Source organism: Siniperca chuatsi, linkage group LG13 (genome assembly GCF_020085105.1).
Source record: "Siniperca chuatsi isolate FFG_IHB_CAS linkage group LG13, ASM2008510v1, whole genome shotgun sequence".
NCBI lineage: Eukaryota > Metazoa > Chordata > Actinopteri > Centrarchiformes > Sinipercidae > Siniperca > Siniperca chuatsi.
In genome coordinates this window covers 10,898,083-10,915,286 of record NC_058054.1, presented here as the reverse complement: position 1 = coordinate 10,915,286, position 17,204 = coordinate 10,898,083, and the positions used below count along the sequence as shown (strand labels likewise).

At 39.0% G+C, this 17,204-nt stretch overlaps 1 protein-coding gene across 7 annotated transcripts in view; it reads right to left on the bottom strand.

Moving 5' to 3' along the window:
• Positions 1-14,834, bottom strand: part of adcyap1r1a (adenylate cyclase activating polypeptide 1a (pituitary) receptor type I) — a 33,412-nt gene extending 18,578 nt beyond the window's left edge. For 2 of the 7 annotated variants that reach the window (XM_044218847.1, XM_044218852.1), the window contains exons 1-3: positions 14,048-14,830; positions 9,428-9,596; positions 3,768-3,864 (exon numbers count right to left, since the gene is read on the bottom strand). In XM_044218847.1, the coding sequence (XP_044074782.1) occupies positions 3,768-3,864; positions 9,428-9,469 (139 nt within the window). In that variant the 5' untranslated portion in view covers positions 9,470-9,596; positions 14,048-14,830. Of the gene's footprint in view, positions 1-3,767; positions 3,865-9,427; positions 9,597-14,047 lie in introns of all 7 variants that reach the window. The other 5 variants (XM_044218849.1, XM_044218848.1, XM_044218851.1 and 2 more) reach the window with 5 other exon arrangements.
• Between the last annotated feature and the right edge of the window lie 2,370 nt (positions 14,835-17,204).

Below are 17,204 nucleotides of genomic sequence, written 5' to 3'. Positions count from 1 at the left end.
AGAAGAAAAACAGCACAAAACATACTGTAAACACTGTAGGGCTGACACCTTTTAGGAGAGTGGAACAAAAATAAAAATACACATATAAACCAACCTTGTGTTCTGTTATTGGTTTAACCTGTTATTTAATCTGGTTTTACCTGATTGAAAATGATAATAAAGTTGAATCAATACCTCTCTAAAACAGAAACTGAACATGATAACCTTCATTAAGGTTGGATTTACTGCAGGGCATTTGTGTTAGACTTGTTGTACATTAATGTTTAGCAAATCACTGCAGTGATCAATTTCATCAGTTTTATGTCAATTTAATCTGATACTTTCCACCCATCTGTTATCATGAACAGGCTGAAACTAAATCTTACTTAACCCAGTTCCATGTACTGTTTTTTGTTTTGTTTTGATCTCTTTCTATTCACCTGCCTCAATCATTAAGCTCATGCTTACTATAAATCTCATGTCCTGTATTTTCACTGCTGCTCTCACAGCTTTGATTTCTCGGGCTCTCTTTCTTTCTGCTTCCACGTCCTTTATCTTCAGCACCTCCCCGTCCCTGCCCCTTTTTCTCTCTCCATCTCTCTAGGTTTTACCACATTGTTTATGCTCGGGTGGTTTTATAGTGCTGCAGAGGCAGGTACAAGTCTGATTGTATGTGTGTTCACACACATGCATTTTGAGTGTGGGTGCATCTGTGTGCATGTGTTCCTTCCTGGACATGTATGTGTGTGTGTGTGTGTGTGTGTGTGTGTGTGTGTGTTTGCAGACCTTTCTCTATTCTACTTGGCTCTCTAATCTGTTTTGGTTCTGTCTGGTGAGCCGGACACGAAGCCAATTACCTTTTAAAGGGCAAATCGGAGCCAAATGAGCCGCAGTGAGCTACAGAGGTAACCGGCTTAATAAAGCACTCTGTCTGCATCTTTGGCTATCTCACACAAGATCCCACAGTATACTGAATCTTCACTGGGCTGCATAGTATCCACACGCATGCTGCACATGCATGGTACTGAGTAAAACAAACACAGCAGCTGAAGCACAAAGGCACATACAGACATGAATGTTTTCTCATTAAAGCTGATCTTATCGAACGACTGAGTGGGATTTGTTTTTTTGATTTTGATTTGATTTTGTATTCTGAGTCATGGGGTGCAACTGTAGCAGAATACTGATCAGAGATAATTTCTCCTATACTACCAAGCATCATCATTTTTTATTAAACTTTAAACACTAATCTAAAAGGAAAACAGTGTCATGAAGCTCCTGGAAAGATCTGCATCTAAATGTGATCCATAACTTTTGTGAGAATCTTACAAATGGGAAACTTAAAGCAGGGCTGCAACTAGTTTCATTGCTCTGCTGCTGCTGATTATTTTCTTGATTAATTGATTAATTGGTTGGTCTGTAAAATGTCAGAAGATAGTGGAAAAAACGCCCACTTCCTAAAGGCTAAGGTGATATTATCAATTGTCTTTAATGCACAAAGTTATTTAATTCACAGTGATATAAAACAGGGAGAGTAGCAAATGCTCACATTGGAGAAGCTGGAACCAGAGAATGTTTTGTGTTTTTGCTTGAAAAATTACTTAAAATTAAACGATTATCAAAATAGCAGCAGATTAAGTTTCTGTCGATGGACTAATTGATTAACCGATTAGTAATTTTAAAATTTAAAACACTCTAAGTGTCCTGTTCTGTGTGAGAGTCACGTTTAGGTCCAAATATAATGTCACTAATTTCAATCAAATTCATTCTCATTTAGCTTTAGAGAAACTGTTGACTGAAGATGAGTTTGTTCTGAAATAGTAAACACTGTGCAGGCCACTGTATATCAACTATTCATTTTGCACAAGCTAAATTCAGCTAGATGGTGATTGCAGCACCCGACAGCAAATCATTATGTAGCAATTTCACGCGGCCTACAGACTAATCTGAGGCCAGAGTACCTCAATTAAAAATCTGATAACAAATAAATCATGAAATATGCTTTTAGAAATGGATCTTAATAAGTCAGAAAAAAGAAAAATCATCTGAACAGGCTAAAAAAGACCACCACATTTCTCCTTTTCTTTTTACTTATTTACTGTTTCCCTGTTCTCATTTTTCTTTTACCCTTTTCTACTTTTTCTCAAGCCCCAAGTCAGATTTCTGCAAACCAGGCGTTTTTTTATTTCCTAAACGATTTGCTGTCAGCAGAAACACAGAATGGTTCCTTTTAAAGGGACAGGAGGAAACAGGGTTAGTTAAAGGGTCAAGGCAGGCCAACATGTGTGACTATATGGTTATGAAAATGTATAGGTTAATACAAAAACAAAAAAATGCCCATGTTAGAGAAGAATAGGGGAAATAAAATAGCAACAGAATGCCTGATTTTAACTATAAATGTGAGTGTGAACTGAAAACAAAATAGGCACATGAGTTGTTTATAAATCAAACCTGGGCTCTAACCTTCCTTAGGGCATGTAACATTGTAAAAAGATTTAAAAATACAAAAAACTTAAAACACATTGAAAGCACACATGCAGTTTGCTGTGTAGCACACAGGAAGACTGCAGTTCAGACCTTTAAGATCTACAGATCCAAAACGAGCTGAACCTACAGCTCTTCTCCTCATTAAAATTGTTATGTTACACTCTAAATCTTTCATGTGTCATGTTTTGTTCAAGGAGCCGGTGGCTGTCAGCGAAGCCGTGAGTCACAGTGCAGTCTGGGAGATGCAGTCTGTTGGGCAACCTTTGAGCAGTGGGAGTCCTGCAGCAGTTGCTAATGAAAACCACAGTCCATAGCCAAGAAAATAATTGCTTCCAGAAATCACATACCAAGTTTCCTGTGTTGTTGGAAAAAATGCGAAAGCAGCTCAGCGTGACATTACAGGCAGACATTTGGTTTGTGAACTGTTCATCACTGGATACTTGCCTGTGCTGTATAGCAAGCTGCCTTTTGGGGTTATGTACATGATAGAAAACTGCACTCTTCTCTCATCCTTACATGACCTTTACAAAACTGATTAGATAAACTGACAAATGCCCCATCGTTCAGTGTAAAAACAAGCCTGTATTTTTTGTTCCTGGAAAGTTTGATTTTTAGGAGATGCATGACGTTCATCAGCAGTTCTGTGTTTTCTGAACAACCCAAGACATAAACAATTTAATCACAGCAGCAAAGGCATGAAAACCGGTGGCTTAATGCCAAATTATCATGGACTGTATAAAAATATGGATATAGTCTCCGTGACGTCACCCATAGGTTTCTGAGGAGCCAGTGTGAAGCTCAGTGTGGTGGCTCCTGTCGACGCCATTTTGGCAGTGCCTGACTCCACCTGCTCCTGGCTAATCCAAAAATGGGCAAAGATGTGGAGCGTGGGTGGAGCTGAGGCGGGCCGACTGAAGCCTGTTTGCTGAAACCTGTCACTCAAAGTGACCACGTCCTTATTTACTGTATGTGTAGCGTTAAGCCTTAATATAATTTAAACAGGTGAGTTCTAAAAAATTCATCCCCCGTACAGTTGTCATGGAGGGGGAAATTAGCTAAAGAGACCAAAACCGTTTTTTGTATCAGGCTTTATTTCTGCTGTGAAGTTGGCCATTTTAACATGGGGGCTTATGGAGATTGATTCGCTTTTGGAGCCAGCCTTTTGGAAGTGTTTTTGGCACTTCCATGTTAGCTTAATTTTTCAGCCCCGGAGGTTGCCGCTTGAAAATTATGCACGCAGAAGGATGCAGAAGCAGACACACACATGCATACCCATACTCGTGGACAACATCCTCACTTACCCAAGTCAAGGTCATCGCTGGGATTGTGCAGTATGATCCTCTCCATGCATTTCTCATGTTCACGCTTGATTAGACAATGCTCAGACTCTGTGGCCACCTGGAGAAAATAAACAGAAACACACACAATAAATATTGACGATAATGATACACTGCACCATTGATCAGAGTGTTAAGACACTGACTTTCTTCACCACCTTCTTGCTCTGGTCCAACATAAATACAGCAATATCTGCCAAAGTTAAAATGATTCTGGTTATGTGACATTAAAAGTTTCTTATTTGTGTTTCTGTTTGTGCTCTTCTGACCGATTTGAACTTTCTTGAAAAAAGGTGAATATCAGGTGTTTAGAAAGACCAATCAAAAATGAACAAATCAAGAATGTTTTTTTTACTTTAACTTTTATTGTTGCTTATTCAGTCACAGATATTTAATGATATAGAGAAATACTTGAGATTTTAGAAGTGCTTTAAAGCTGCACTAATCAATATTTTTATTTTAACAATGGATAAAATGACAATGTAATGTGAGGGGGTCACTCATAGTGATGAACCCACAGAGAAGTATCACCTGACTCTGCAGTTCCCCTCAGCTCTTTGGAGAGTTTTGGTGTCCTTCAGATCATTGTTTTGGTTTTAAGGCGCATAACATCACTGTTTTGGTTGAGTCTCACTGCTCTCATCAACTTCATTTCCAGCCACAGCAGACAGCTGTTTTCAGCAAAAAGCTCTGAAAAATCCACTGTACGCTACCTGCTCAGCACCAAACGGCAGACAGACAAAGTTAGTAGCTAGCTGGTGAATATAGTGGAGCATTTAGCAGCTAAAGAGATATTTCCCTCAGGAGCTGGTGGAGACCAAAACAGAATTAAAAGGAGAGTGACTATTGGACTTACATTCCTCAATTGGCCAGAAATATGACTAGAAATAAATACTACTGTATCTGTTTACTAACACGTTCACGTAACAACTTTGTAAAGCTATAATATGTCAAAAAAGTAATTAATGCAAGGAAAAAAAATCCAACTTATCCTTTGTTGCTGCATTAATTGTTTTACTATGTTTATAATATCCAATCAAATGTGATTTGAGGCGATCCCATCATATCAAACTGCTCCTGACTTTGTTAGCTCGTAGGTCGTAGTAGCTAGTGCAGCAATATCATGGGTCAAAGGTGTGTGTTTTGTCATTATGTTGGCAAAACCTTTAAAAAAACAACCTTTTAATTCTATCTTTCTTGCTCTCCGCCTCCTGATTTAACAAGGCGGTGGATGAGGAAGTTTTATGTGGATGCTCCAGATTGTGGTTCTGCAAAGATTCACTAAAACACATCCACTTCTGAGCAATCAAATCAAATCCCTGAGCTTATAATATGTCAAAATATGAAAGCTAAAGATGTTCAGAATTGCATACTAACGTACTCTTTATACTAAGTATGACGTCAAATTGAGTATGTAATGCGTTCCAACTGGATAGTTTGTAGATTTTGTGTACGTGAGAAATTCCTGGACCCACAACGCCTTTCCATCCTCCGCCTCCTGGCTCGTCTCACTTGCAGTCACTTTCTCAGCTCAGCAGCCTCCTCTTCTGTTTCTCGATAAAGTATATCGACGGTAGCTGCTAACATTACCCAGTCCATCTTTGATCATAATAGTTATTTTACCTTAATTATTTATTCTTATTTAAATCAAATGTGAACCACAAACAATAGCCTTTATTGTCCCCCGCTGCCCTTTTTTCTTTAATTTGCCTAAAAATAATACTGAAAATTTTACATTGAGTGGAAGAGATAATGTTCATTTACATTTGCGATAAACAATGTTCATTCAACGGTAGCTCGGACCGGTAATTTTGTGATTGATACAGTCATGATGCAGAGAAGATGTATTGCTTGAGTATACTTCAGTGTGAACAGTCTGCTGGTAATGGCGTTCATTTAGTAGGCAGTATGCAGTACATACTGATTGAGTATGTAGTGGGCAGTACGTTAGTATATGATTTAAAACACAGCCCATAAGGAGGCCAAGAAAGAAAACACAGTAGAGTAACTAAGTTGTTGTCTAGTTCCAATGTGCAGTCAGGGAAACTATTTATCCAGAGGTAGTAGAGTTACTATGTGTCGCTCTGTTTTGCACCCTTAGCTTTCTTGCACCCCCCTCATTCACTCTCACTGTGAAATGATAGGTGTAATATGTCGCAGCCCTCTGAGCCATGGCTGACTCATCACTCTATCTCTCTGTCCTCCAATATGAATTCACTTCAGGCCTCGCTGCCTAGATAAGATAGGGCATCAAACGACTGTGAAGTTGTCCCAGGATTCACTTCCTTTCTTTATCGCGCTGCACATGGGCAGAATTTTAAAACACTGCATGAATTATGTGAAACTTCATTAGAGCTATCTTCTATCTAGTTTCTGGTGTGATTCCATTTCCAGACAACACTTGTCAAATAATGGACACTGCCTCAATACAATGACTAAACAAAAACAAAAGGAAACAAAAAAGATACTATTTTTATGTTGTCAGTAGTGTTTGATATTATTTAATGAAAGAATGACCTCTTTGTGCCCATAGCAAGCATCCATGTTGCTAAGCAGCAGGTAACAAGCTAGGAGCCAATACATATTGTAGGCAAGGCTTCCCAGAAATGAGAAATAATTGGGTGCAGATGACTAATATCTGTTTGGCACGAGTGCAGACAGGCCTGTAAGATGACAGTATTAAATGTATTATTCATTTATTTATATAGAATCCTGGATAGTGGGTTATATGTGTTACTGAGCTTGATAAGTATTTTGTGTTTATTTTACTATTATTACAATTGGTATTTACTCTTGTTTTTCTATGCTAATCTGATGGCACAGACACGTGCTTCCACACCGACATTTATACCTCCATCTACCACACACACACACACACACACACACACACTTACACACATTCCTGAAGAGTGAGCAGCTGTTGTGAAGAAGTATATGTGTTGTTCTTAGCTGTATGATCGTTTCATATCTACTGTGCTCTGTCACACAACTCCCACAGTGAAGAGTCATGGAATGGATTCGAGTAGCTAACAGACAAGCAAACACACACACACACACACACACACACACACACACAGACAGACAAAAAAAAAACCCATACATAGAGATACATTATTACATAGAGATTAGTTGTTACTGAATACTTACAGCCAGCAACTGCCAGGTGCAACTGTTGAGTAGCTAACTGAGCTAAATGACAAAGCTAACGTTAGCTTGCTAATATGACCCGTATATAGAGGGAAGAGTACAAGAGGTAAAATGCCGTTTAAAATTATGTAAACTGGGAAAATTTTAAATTACATCTCACACAAACAACATGAAATACTGCAAATTACAAAAAGTTATGCTAACAACATCTGACTAAATGACTAAATATCGTATTTTTGGTTAGCCTAATCTACGGAGCCCCAGAGGAATCATAGATTGTGTGCCCACAAGATACAATTCATTCACATATTTTAATTAATTTGTGGCCACAAAATACTACTTTGTTCCCACGTTTTAATTAACTTGTTCGCATGTTTTAATTAACTCGTGGTCACGAGATAAGTGTATATTGTGAGAACTGCTTAAAGGGCTTAACCAGCCAATGTGCAAAGACAGATCTCTCTCCATCGCCTTCATGACTGGAGGAAAAGGCTTAAAGTGTAATAATTAACGTTATTAGCCCCTTAAAATTCGTTTTGGTTATGTTACAGCCTGTGATGAGATACTTCCTGTTTACATAGTTGGTTGCTTTTTACTGAAAGGCACGACAGATGTTTCCTAGCAACCAATTTACACATTACTTAGGCCATCATTACCTCTCTCATGCTTGCCGGTTAGCTTCAGACTCAAAACAGGGGGAAACAGCTAGCCTGGCTCTGTTCCGAAGGTAACAAAATCTACCAGCACCTCTAAAACTCACTAATTTACATGTAATATCTCATTAGTTCACTAGTTAGTTCACGTTAAGTGTAAAAACTGTTTGCTGTTTTATGTTTTCTTGGCGAGCCCCAGACCAACTGCTAGGCAACCGGCAGAGACTCCAGGAAGTTACTGCTCTCAACCAAGGAATAATCCATAAATACCCCCATTAAACAGCCAGTTATCTTTTTTGAATTTTTTTTGTACAGCGATATAACATTTTAATTAGTGAGCTTTAGAGGTGCTGGTAGGGTAGGCAGATTTTGTTACCTTTGGATGGAGCCAGGCAAGCTGTTTCATCATGTTTCCAGTCTGTGCTAAGCTAGGCTAACGGTCTCCTGGGTGTAGCTTAATTTTTAACAGACAGATATGAGAGTGGTATCAATCTTTTAATCTAACTCTCTGCCAGAAAGAGAATAAGCATTTTTCCCAAAACATCATACTATCCCTATAGTTTCAGTGGCGCAACCTTCAGTAAATCAAGTTTGAAACTAGCTAGTAGAAATTAAGAAATTAGGAAGGATTTTACACACAAACTTAGTAATGAATTTACCAAGAGCTGGTACAACCCAGTCCGGGGTTAATTGAGGACTGCTGAGGGTTTAAAAAGCTCTAACCTAAAACAGGCACCATGACAACATTGTATAGGCCTGACGACAGATCAATGAAAGTGTGCCTTGTTCTTCTTTCTCAATCTCTCCTCTCCTCTCCTCTCCTCTCCTCACCCTTGGACAGATGTCTGTCCAGATAAGCCGTCCATTTTGGAACTGCAGAACCACGTTTCCCTCCCTAAGGCTATTTTCGAGGGCCAGATAACTCAGTAGCTCCCACGGCACCATGCAGCACAGATAATAAAACTCCAATTTGACGTTGCAGACCACTGGTCCACTGTACAGACCCATTTGACACACAATAAGTGCATCACAACAGACGTAGCTGCCACATCAGCCGCTGAAGGTCAACTTGCGCAAAGATGCTGGAGGAACACTTCATATAGGTGAGGAGGCAGTGTAAACTTACAGGTTAGAAAAGATGTTTGTGACTGCAAGGTCACATTGTGATTTAATTTTAGTCCCACTAGTAACCATAATCAAACTGGTGCTATTACTATTTTTACTGGCAATTATAAAAGGAAAAAGACGTCATCATCTTTCAAGTCATAGATAAAGGATGGTATCCAGGATGTCACATAATATTACTTTTTTCCCCACATAAACCAAAAACAATTTCTGTATCTGTGTAGCTTCACCAAGGAAACTGCTGCTGTGCTGCATCAGTGTGCTGAATATAATTCCTCCCACACATCTTGCACAACTCTTCCATTCTGCTTTTTATTTCAATGAGACCGCTAATAAAAGTGAGTCACAGCAGATGGATAGGCAGCTCTCCGGTCAGCCAGGCCATCTGTTATTGTTCTAACAGACGGCCAGTCGTCTTAGCATAGAGCTGATCCAGGACCTGTAGCGTATGCTGATGTGCTGATGCGGCATATGGTGATTTCCACGCTTCCAGCGCCTGTCACAAACACACCCGCAAGAGTGGACGTATGAAAATCTGAAGCTGAGAAAGAGGGGACTGGAGACGTGAACATACTCAATCCCTCATATATGGATATGGTTACACATTCCTGTATGCTCCCACGCACACACACACACACACACACACACACCTACACATGTGCACAGCAGCACATGGATGCATACACACAATCTACTCACCAAGGGCAGCAGAAAGATTGCAGTCAGCAGGTAGCCTCTCATTGTCTCCTGTGAAGAGCTTGACTCCAAAAGGCTCAACAAGCTGTGTGTGTGTGTTTGAGTGTGTATGTTCACAGGGATGCACTGAAATTGCTCCCCTCAGCGTCACCACACTTCAGCATCAAGGGCTCTGAAATACAACACACAGAGGAAAAGGTCAAACAACACATCGTCAGAGTTTGGTCATCACTATGTTGTTATGATATAGTATAATATTATGATGTATAACATTTTGAAATTCTTTACTATTAATTGATATTATTATGTGTTTTGGAAAATTGAGTATTGAATAATTGTTGTTGCTAACTGTAGCAGTTAAAATGTTTCAGGTTTTTGAGATGCTAGTTGTGAAGTGGGAGGAGCTGCTGGCTCAGGAGGTGTTTTTACCCATTCTTGTGGTAGTTTTGGTGTTATCACTTCCTGTTTTATTTTGGTAGTATTCTTCTTCCCTTGTGTGTCTTGTGTTTTTACTTCCTGTCTGTATTTTCCCTCCAGTTTTGATTGTTGGTCCTCCCTTGATTGTTGGCACCTGTGTCTTGTTATCTCACCTCCCCTAGGGTATTTAGTAATGGTCTTTTCTTTGTTCTGTGTCGGATCATCGTTGTATACATGGTGTTGTTCCTGCCAAGCCTTGACTGTAAGTTTGTATTGGATTCTTTGTTCTCTTGTGGACCTTGTTTGGATTTTGGATTTGTGGTTTTGGATTTTGGCTGCTCCTTTGTGAACTGTGTTTTCCACCTTGGACTCACTCCCCTGCTTTCACCTCTACCTGTACATGCCTGCATTCCACCCCACAATAAACTCGGTAGTCATCCGGCTACTTCACCCTGAGACTGCTTCCTTGTCATCTGCTTTTGGGTCCACATACCTCCATATAGCACCCCTCGCCTTACGACAATTCTGTATTTCCATTTAAAATTTTTCTTTATACAATATCCTCAGTGTTACTTAACATAGAAACACTGAGACTCTGCCTGTTAACGCAACGATCCTACAGGTTTTTCAACTTTGTTTCTGAGAAATCATGTGGCTGTTGCCATGGAGAAGAGGCCAATCAGAGATGTGAATCAGAGCAGTAGCGAATTCAAAATGCTTCATTGTTACAGTTGACAACAAAACTGAATTCATTTAAACAAAAGATTGTAAAATCAGTTTTCTCAACTCCGTAATCTTTAGCTTCCATCCACCGTTAACGACACATGTCACAGCATTTTAAGCTCTGTGACTGGATGTTTCTTTGTTGAAATGCACCATGGTTGTGAGTGAATTGTAGCTATAACTTCTAGCTAGAAATTTTTATGTATATAAGCTTGTATCTTCGACTTTTCTCAAAAAAAGAGATATTTTCTGACACAGTTCATCTTTTGTACTGATGATTCAATCAGCAGAGTTTAATGCCGATCCAAGCTGTAGAAGTGCTCCAGTTGTGAATCACGTAACATTGTCTATGAGAAAAATGAATGAGACTTTTACTTCCGGAACCAAGGTTGCCCAAAATAGCTCCTCCTACTTCGCAGCTCTATAGCTCTCAGTCAGTTAGTCTGTGGAATAAGACAATTTGTTGATTTATTAACCTGTGACTTTATATTTTGTTATTGTAAACATTTGAAATGGAGTCTCAAACTCATTGCTTTTAGACAGACTTTAACTCAGTAGTGGTGATTTGGAAAACAGAGAAGAGTGCTGCTACACTACTGCAAGCTGAAAGCTCAACATACTTAAATATAAATGATGGTTAATTTGGTGTACTATCATACAAAAGCTGAAATGTAAAATGGCACTGAAATGCTACCTGAAGCATTCATTTATAGAGTGGATTCATATTATAAAGAATAACCTTTTCCCAAAAAGGCATTTTCCAGATTGATTACACAACCACACTATGCAAGAGTAGGTGTCTACGTTTTTAAATAGCTTGTTTATTTTCATCTAGAATGAGCATCTTTATACAAGCACATGATATTGAATTTCTTTATGCAACTTTCTGCCATATATTAAATTCAATGCATTAAAAATATTTCTCATCTTTTATCTTATCTTCTACTCTATTTTACTCTTTTAAAATCCTGTTTATATGTATTTTTATATTGCCTTTTATTTATTTTATATCTTGTCTAGATGCCTTTTAATGTCTTATATACAGCACTTGTTTTTATTTGCTGTACATATAAACTTGCCTTGCATTACAATATGTGTACATAATGAGCACCACAATAAGACTAAACAATAAGTCTATTCACTGATTAGTCAAATAACAGAACAGTAACCAGCAACTATTTTGATACTTGAATAATCACAAAAGTAATTGTAATGATTTGCTTTTCATTGTCTTATGTGATAGTACAATGAGGGTCTTTAGATTTTGGGGTGTTAGTCGGACAAAATATTACAATTTGATGACATTACCTTGGACAATCAATCTATTAATCAACATTCATCATTTTACTGTATTGTGTGCAATTAAAATTTGGATTTTTATAAAAAAAAAGGTTTTATTACAATTACGTTTTTTTGGTAAAAAACAAACAAAAAAATGATATATACTGTATGTCATTGCTAAAGTCACATAAACAAACACACACGTCTTCAGGCGGTATGTATCACTTCATATCTTTCTACACTCATAAACCCCTGATCAAATCACAGAGGCAACATTTGTTGTTTTTCTCTGAGGTTATATAAGACCACAAAATATATGGCATCACCTAATTTTTAAATTAAAGCAGAAACTTGAAACAACAGCGTGGATTTATGAAGGACAAGTTCATTACCAAAGGCAAGAAATTTGGAAGCATCACATAAATTTCCTTTAAGACAATAAAGGCTTACTCATCCAAACAGCTTGCTGAAAACACAATGATTCACTGCAAACACAAAGCACACTGGCCAGCACCAGCAGAGACACATAACACACACATACATACAATCAGAGAAACAGCAGAGCACACACACACTTCTTCTCCCTAATTCATGCACACACACAGACAAATTCCGCTCTGCGTCCCTTCCCTCTAGTACCGAATCCAATTACCTCTAAAGCATCTCTCGGATGCTTTATCAAGTAATAGGACAAACCATGCTCGGAGAAAAAACCCGGTGATCTAGAGGAGGCATAACATGTGTCAAAGCACACAATCAGACATAAGAAAGACAAACACAATGACAACTTGGCAAACATGTAGCTCTATTTCTCTCCATCTTTTTAGCCCAAACTGTCAAGGCAGCCATGTTGCTGGAGGCTCCAAATGAAGTTAAAAAAAACCACAGTGCTTGGTATTGGAACAAATCCATATGGCTTTGTTACTGAGGAAGCACTGGTGCAGGAAACAACAGAAGGGCTAAATATCAAACTATTCTGAGGACAAGAAAGCAAGTAAGTCTCTGCTTTGCTCAGCACTGGATACGTGAGTCACTTAGAAATGTGTGAAGCTTTATAGTCCAGTTCAGTCCAGTACCTATGATTATGGAGGAAGTGAACCACCAAATGTGTGGGTTTACAGAATGCACTGCTTGCACTCTTTATTTTATAAAAGGATCCCAGTACTTGAAGTCAAGACACAATACAGAATAGGATATATGGCACTGAACGTGACCTGGAACTGGCAATGGAAAGGAACATCCAAAATACCGAATTACTCTAAACCATGGGAAGAGTGGTAACCACGTTGGACTAAAATTAGCACAGGGATCACTGGGTTGTCAATCAACCGCAAGACGTTAAGTGTGTGTGTGCACATGCATACGATGTGTGTGTCTGCAGATACAGATACAGAGAAGAACAAGAGAAACAGCAATGCACCCTCCTTAATCTCCATTGTAAAGGGAATTTTAAAGACCTGTCTCAACATATCAGCTTCCTCCTCATGTGCGTTGAATTCCTCTGAACATCGTGGTGCATTAATAATTAATTTTCAGTTTGAAACGATCCGACTAAGACAGGAGAACGCTTTCATTTAACCCAAATGCAAGTCTGTTCGCGCCTGTAAAAGGGGGAGTGCATGTCAGTATGCAATAACGCAGCCGTTCAACATTCTTGGCAGCTTTGTCAATATGTTCAGTTTGTGTCATAATCATACAGGCCATATAGGCTGCATTACAGTTTATCTCCACTGCTAAAGAGTCTTTATTCTTTACAGCTTGCAAAATGTCAAACGGTTTGGGTGCATATCGGAGGGAGAATAATAACGCAAAACAGTCTTAATTACAATCAATCAGTGACAAATGATTTTTCCTTTGGTGCTGCAGAATCAATAGGCTAATTTGCCCAGCCTTTTCCCTTTTATTCCTGCATTCGTAAACGTTTAATTCATCAATGCATGTGGTTGACCTTCGCTTTGCACATGGAAAACATCAGCAAGAAAAGCGGCCACCAACCGCTTATTTACTGAACACTCAGTCGAAATTCATTCCCAGCTCGCTTACTGTCATTTAAGAAGAAATGTTGTTTTGTTTTTTTTGTTTTTTTAAATATATAGCTTAGGGTTCAGTGAAAGCCTTCTTAATTGATCAGCCGCAGCGAAAGCCAGACGTGAGTAAAAAGCGCGCAGCACTCGGCGTGGAAAACAAGTCAAAGGAACTTACCGATGCGTAATTTTCAGAGGCGCAAATATCTACAGATGAAGCCATTGGTATTCACGGATGTCCGCGGTGTCTGGCTGTGAATAGTTTCGGAGAATACCTTGTTTTACTCCTAAACGGTTATCAACTCGTCCTGAAAACGACAGGTGTCGTTGCTGCTGCTGCTGTTGTTGCTGCTGCAGGACGCACTCACCGCGTTGGCTGCTGCTGCACCACGACGAGGAGGAAGAGGAGGGTATCAGTTCCTTCGGAAATCGGACCTCGTCAGACACAGAGGCAACAAAGTGAGACAACAGTTTAGTCTCCAAATGCAGCTGAAGGAGGAGATAGATTTTTTTGAAAAGTCTCAGCACTGTGATGCTGAACTAGATGTCTCCTTGTCGCATGCGTGGGACTTTCTGTTCCAGAAAAGAAACAATTCATAAAACTCTCTGACATTTGCGCATGCGCCTCTCAGACGCTCCTGAAGGCACAAGGTCCTGTTCCCTGCTGGGTGCAATTTGTGAGGCACCGAGTCGGCCCCCTGATGAGTGTGAGTCACATTTAGTCAAAAGTTTAACATCTGAATTCCCGTATGTGTTCCACAGAAGTCCAAAAGTGCTGGTTAGACAAGCTGTACTGTGGCATTTTAGTTCAAAAACCAACTATATTCCCATGGAAGTGAATTGTTGTGGCCTCTGTGGCTGCTCGCAATCCTGTTGACTTTCAGCACCACGGACAGCGACCAAACAATCGCCTCAGGGCATCAGTGGGCTCAAACCAAAGCCTTAACTGAAGTCCATTACAACATTTTATCTGCAAATAAACAACCTTCTCAATCTGAATACTAAGAGTTGGGTGCTGGGGTCAATCTCAACAGGATTGTTGTGATCCAGGCAGGGGCGGGGCTGGAGGGGTGGATTACTGAAAAGGCCTACTGGGTACAGGCTCAGGGGCCCCTGGACCAGAGTCTCTGTATGAAGGGACTGTTAACATTTCTTGCTGGAAAGTCATTCAAATTACTACAAATAGACACAAAACGACTACAAAGAGACGCAAAACAACCACATAGGGACGGAAAACAAGCACATAAGGACGCTAAACAACCACATAGAGAGGTTAATCACCACAAACAGAGCAAAGACACACAAAACAATCACATAGGTACGCAAAACAACCACATCGAGAAGCAAAATGTCCAGTGTCCAGGGGCCCATTGTCTCATAATCTGTCCATGGCTGTAGGCTATTTAGAGTTACAAATAATAGCTATTTGTTGATATTACTTCATATTAAAATATTTAAAGTTGTTTATTTGGCATTCATTTATTACACTAAATAAACAATGTAACAACTGATAATATGCAGCTCATTATTGTCAAGAACCAGGGCTTTAAATGTGAGTCTTAACACATTTTTATTTATTTTACAAATGTACCCCTCTTCTTTAAAACTGTGCCCCAATCTGGCCCCTCATTTGGTTTCTAAACCCACCCCTGGATCCAGGCTAGACAATTTCCAGTGGCAGCTATTAGCAGGCTAGTGTTTTGAGTGCAGGGGTGATTGATCACCCAGCTGGAGCCTTTTGATGGGTTGGCCATAAATCAATGAGGCATAAAAAGTATTAAATCCTGCCATGATGTGGATATTCTCAGAGAACAAAACAGAAAATAGGAAATGCCACAATAACTGCCTTGAAGACATCAGCCCTATCAAAATGTATAAAATGTAGAGAGGAAAAAAATCCATGAAAACGCCTGATTGGATGAAGGGTAGTGACGCATGTTTCCTGCCGTTCCTGGAACATTTTAACACTGTTACTGGTCTTGCCTCAAGGACGTCCATGGAAATACTCCCATTGAGAGAGATTAAAAAAATATTTGCTATTACAATCAGCAATCTGTTGGCTATTTTTGTAACATAATAGCAGGTAAGACAATGGTCTGAGCCTTGTTACCATGGAAAACACTCAGCTGCATCTTCCAGTGGCTTCAGGTGTTTTGGCTTTCAAATTCTCTATGAACTTTAGACAAGGCAGCGAAGCAGACAGTCTTATGCTGCTGTGATAATTACAACAGTGTGCAAGCAGAATAGCAAGAGAGAAACACAGAAAAAAATTGAAATTGATTATGTTTCTGGATTTTGATTTTTTTTAATATATACAGTATATCTCCACAGTGTCTTCATTGTGGTCATAGCATAAAATATTTGATGTAGGGTTTCAGACATTTACTCCAGTGAGATTGATGGTGGGTACCATAATTGAAATGTCTCTCAGTGTCAAGGGTCAAACCAGCAACCTTCTGGCTATTGAATGATCTCTCCACCCTGAGAACAGGACAAATCTGTGTGTCGTGTGCATGCAGGTTTTCATTCCAACCAAATACTACAGCTGGTTATTTCTCATATTCAAATGAAAACCTTCAACAGAGCTGACGTAGGATAGTGGCTGGGTAGAGGAATATTGTTTGAATTTGAGTTATTTGTATATTGTATGTGGACAAATTAAATGGATGTTTTTTGTTCGGTTCACACTGTAACCTTTGCAGTAAAAGCCAAGATAAAGATCGTCAAGATAAGCCTTTAGTTTAGGTTCTGCCATACATTTTTAAAGGTCTGTGAAGCTAATTTCCTGGCTTGAAAGCTTCAAAACTCAACTGAAAGGTCAACATGGTTTTAGCTCAATCTTGCTTTGTCTTTAAATAGCATTTTTTAAAATCTTGCTTTTCTCGCCAAGATAATATGGAAGCAAGGAAAGGCTGAGCAAATGAATATGTGAAATTAAATCAACACTGAAAAAACATGTATCTGAATTTATGTGGCTTGGGTACTTCTCTTTGAAATTTCCAGGACATAATAAATTAATTTGTGAAATTTCAAAAGCTTGATTTCTATTTTTAGTGCTGACAAATTCAGATAACAAATTCAAGTGTCCAAAATTAAAAAATTATATTGATGTTCCTCAGATTCAATTGAATCATCTTAAAATTCAAGCAAAATCACAACATCAAGTTGCTCAAATTGGATCTGTGAAATTCTGAACAAAATTCAAGGCGAAATATTCAAACTTGAACATGCAGGCCACCAAAGATAAACAATCAAGCCTGAATGAAATTGATCTGACCAATCAGGTTACGTTCTGTCGATCCAAGAAACAGATGTTCAGATGATAAAGAAAACGT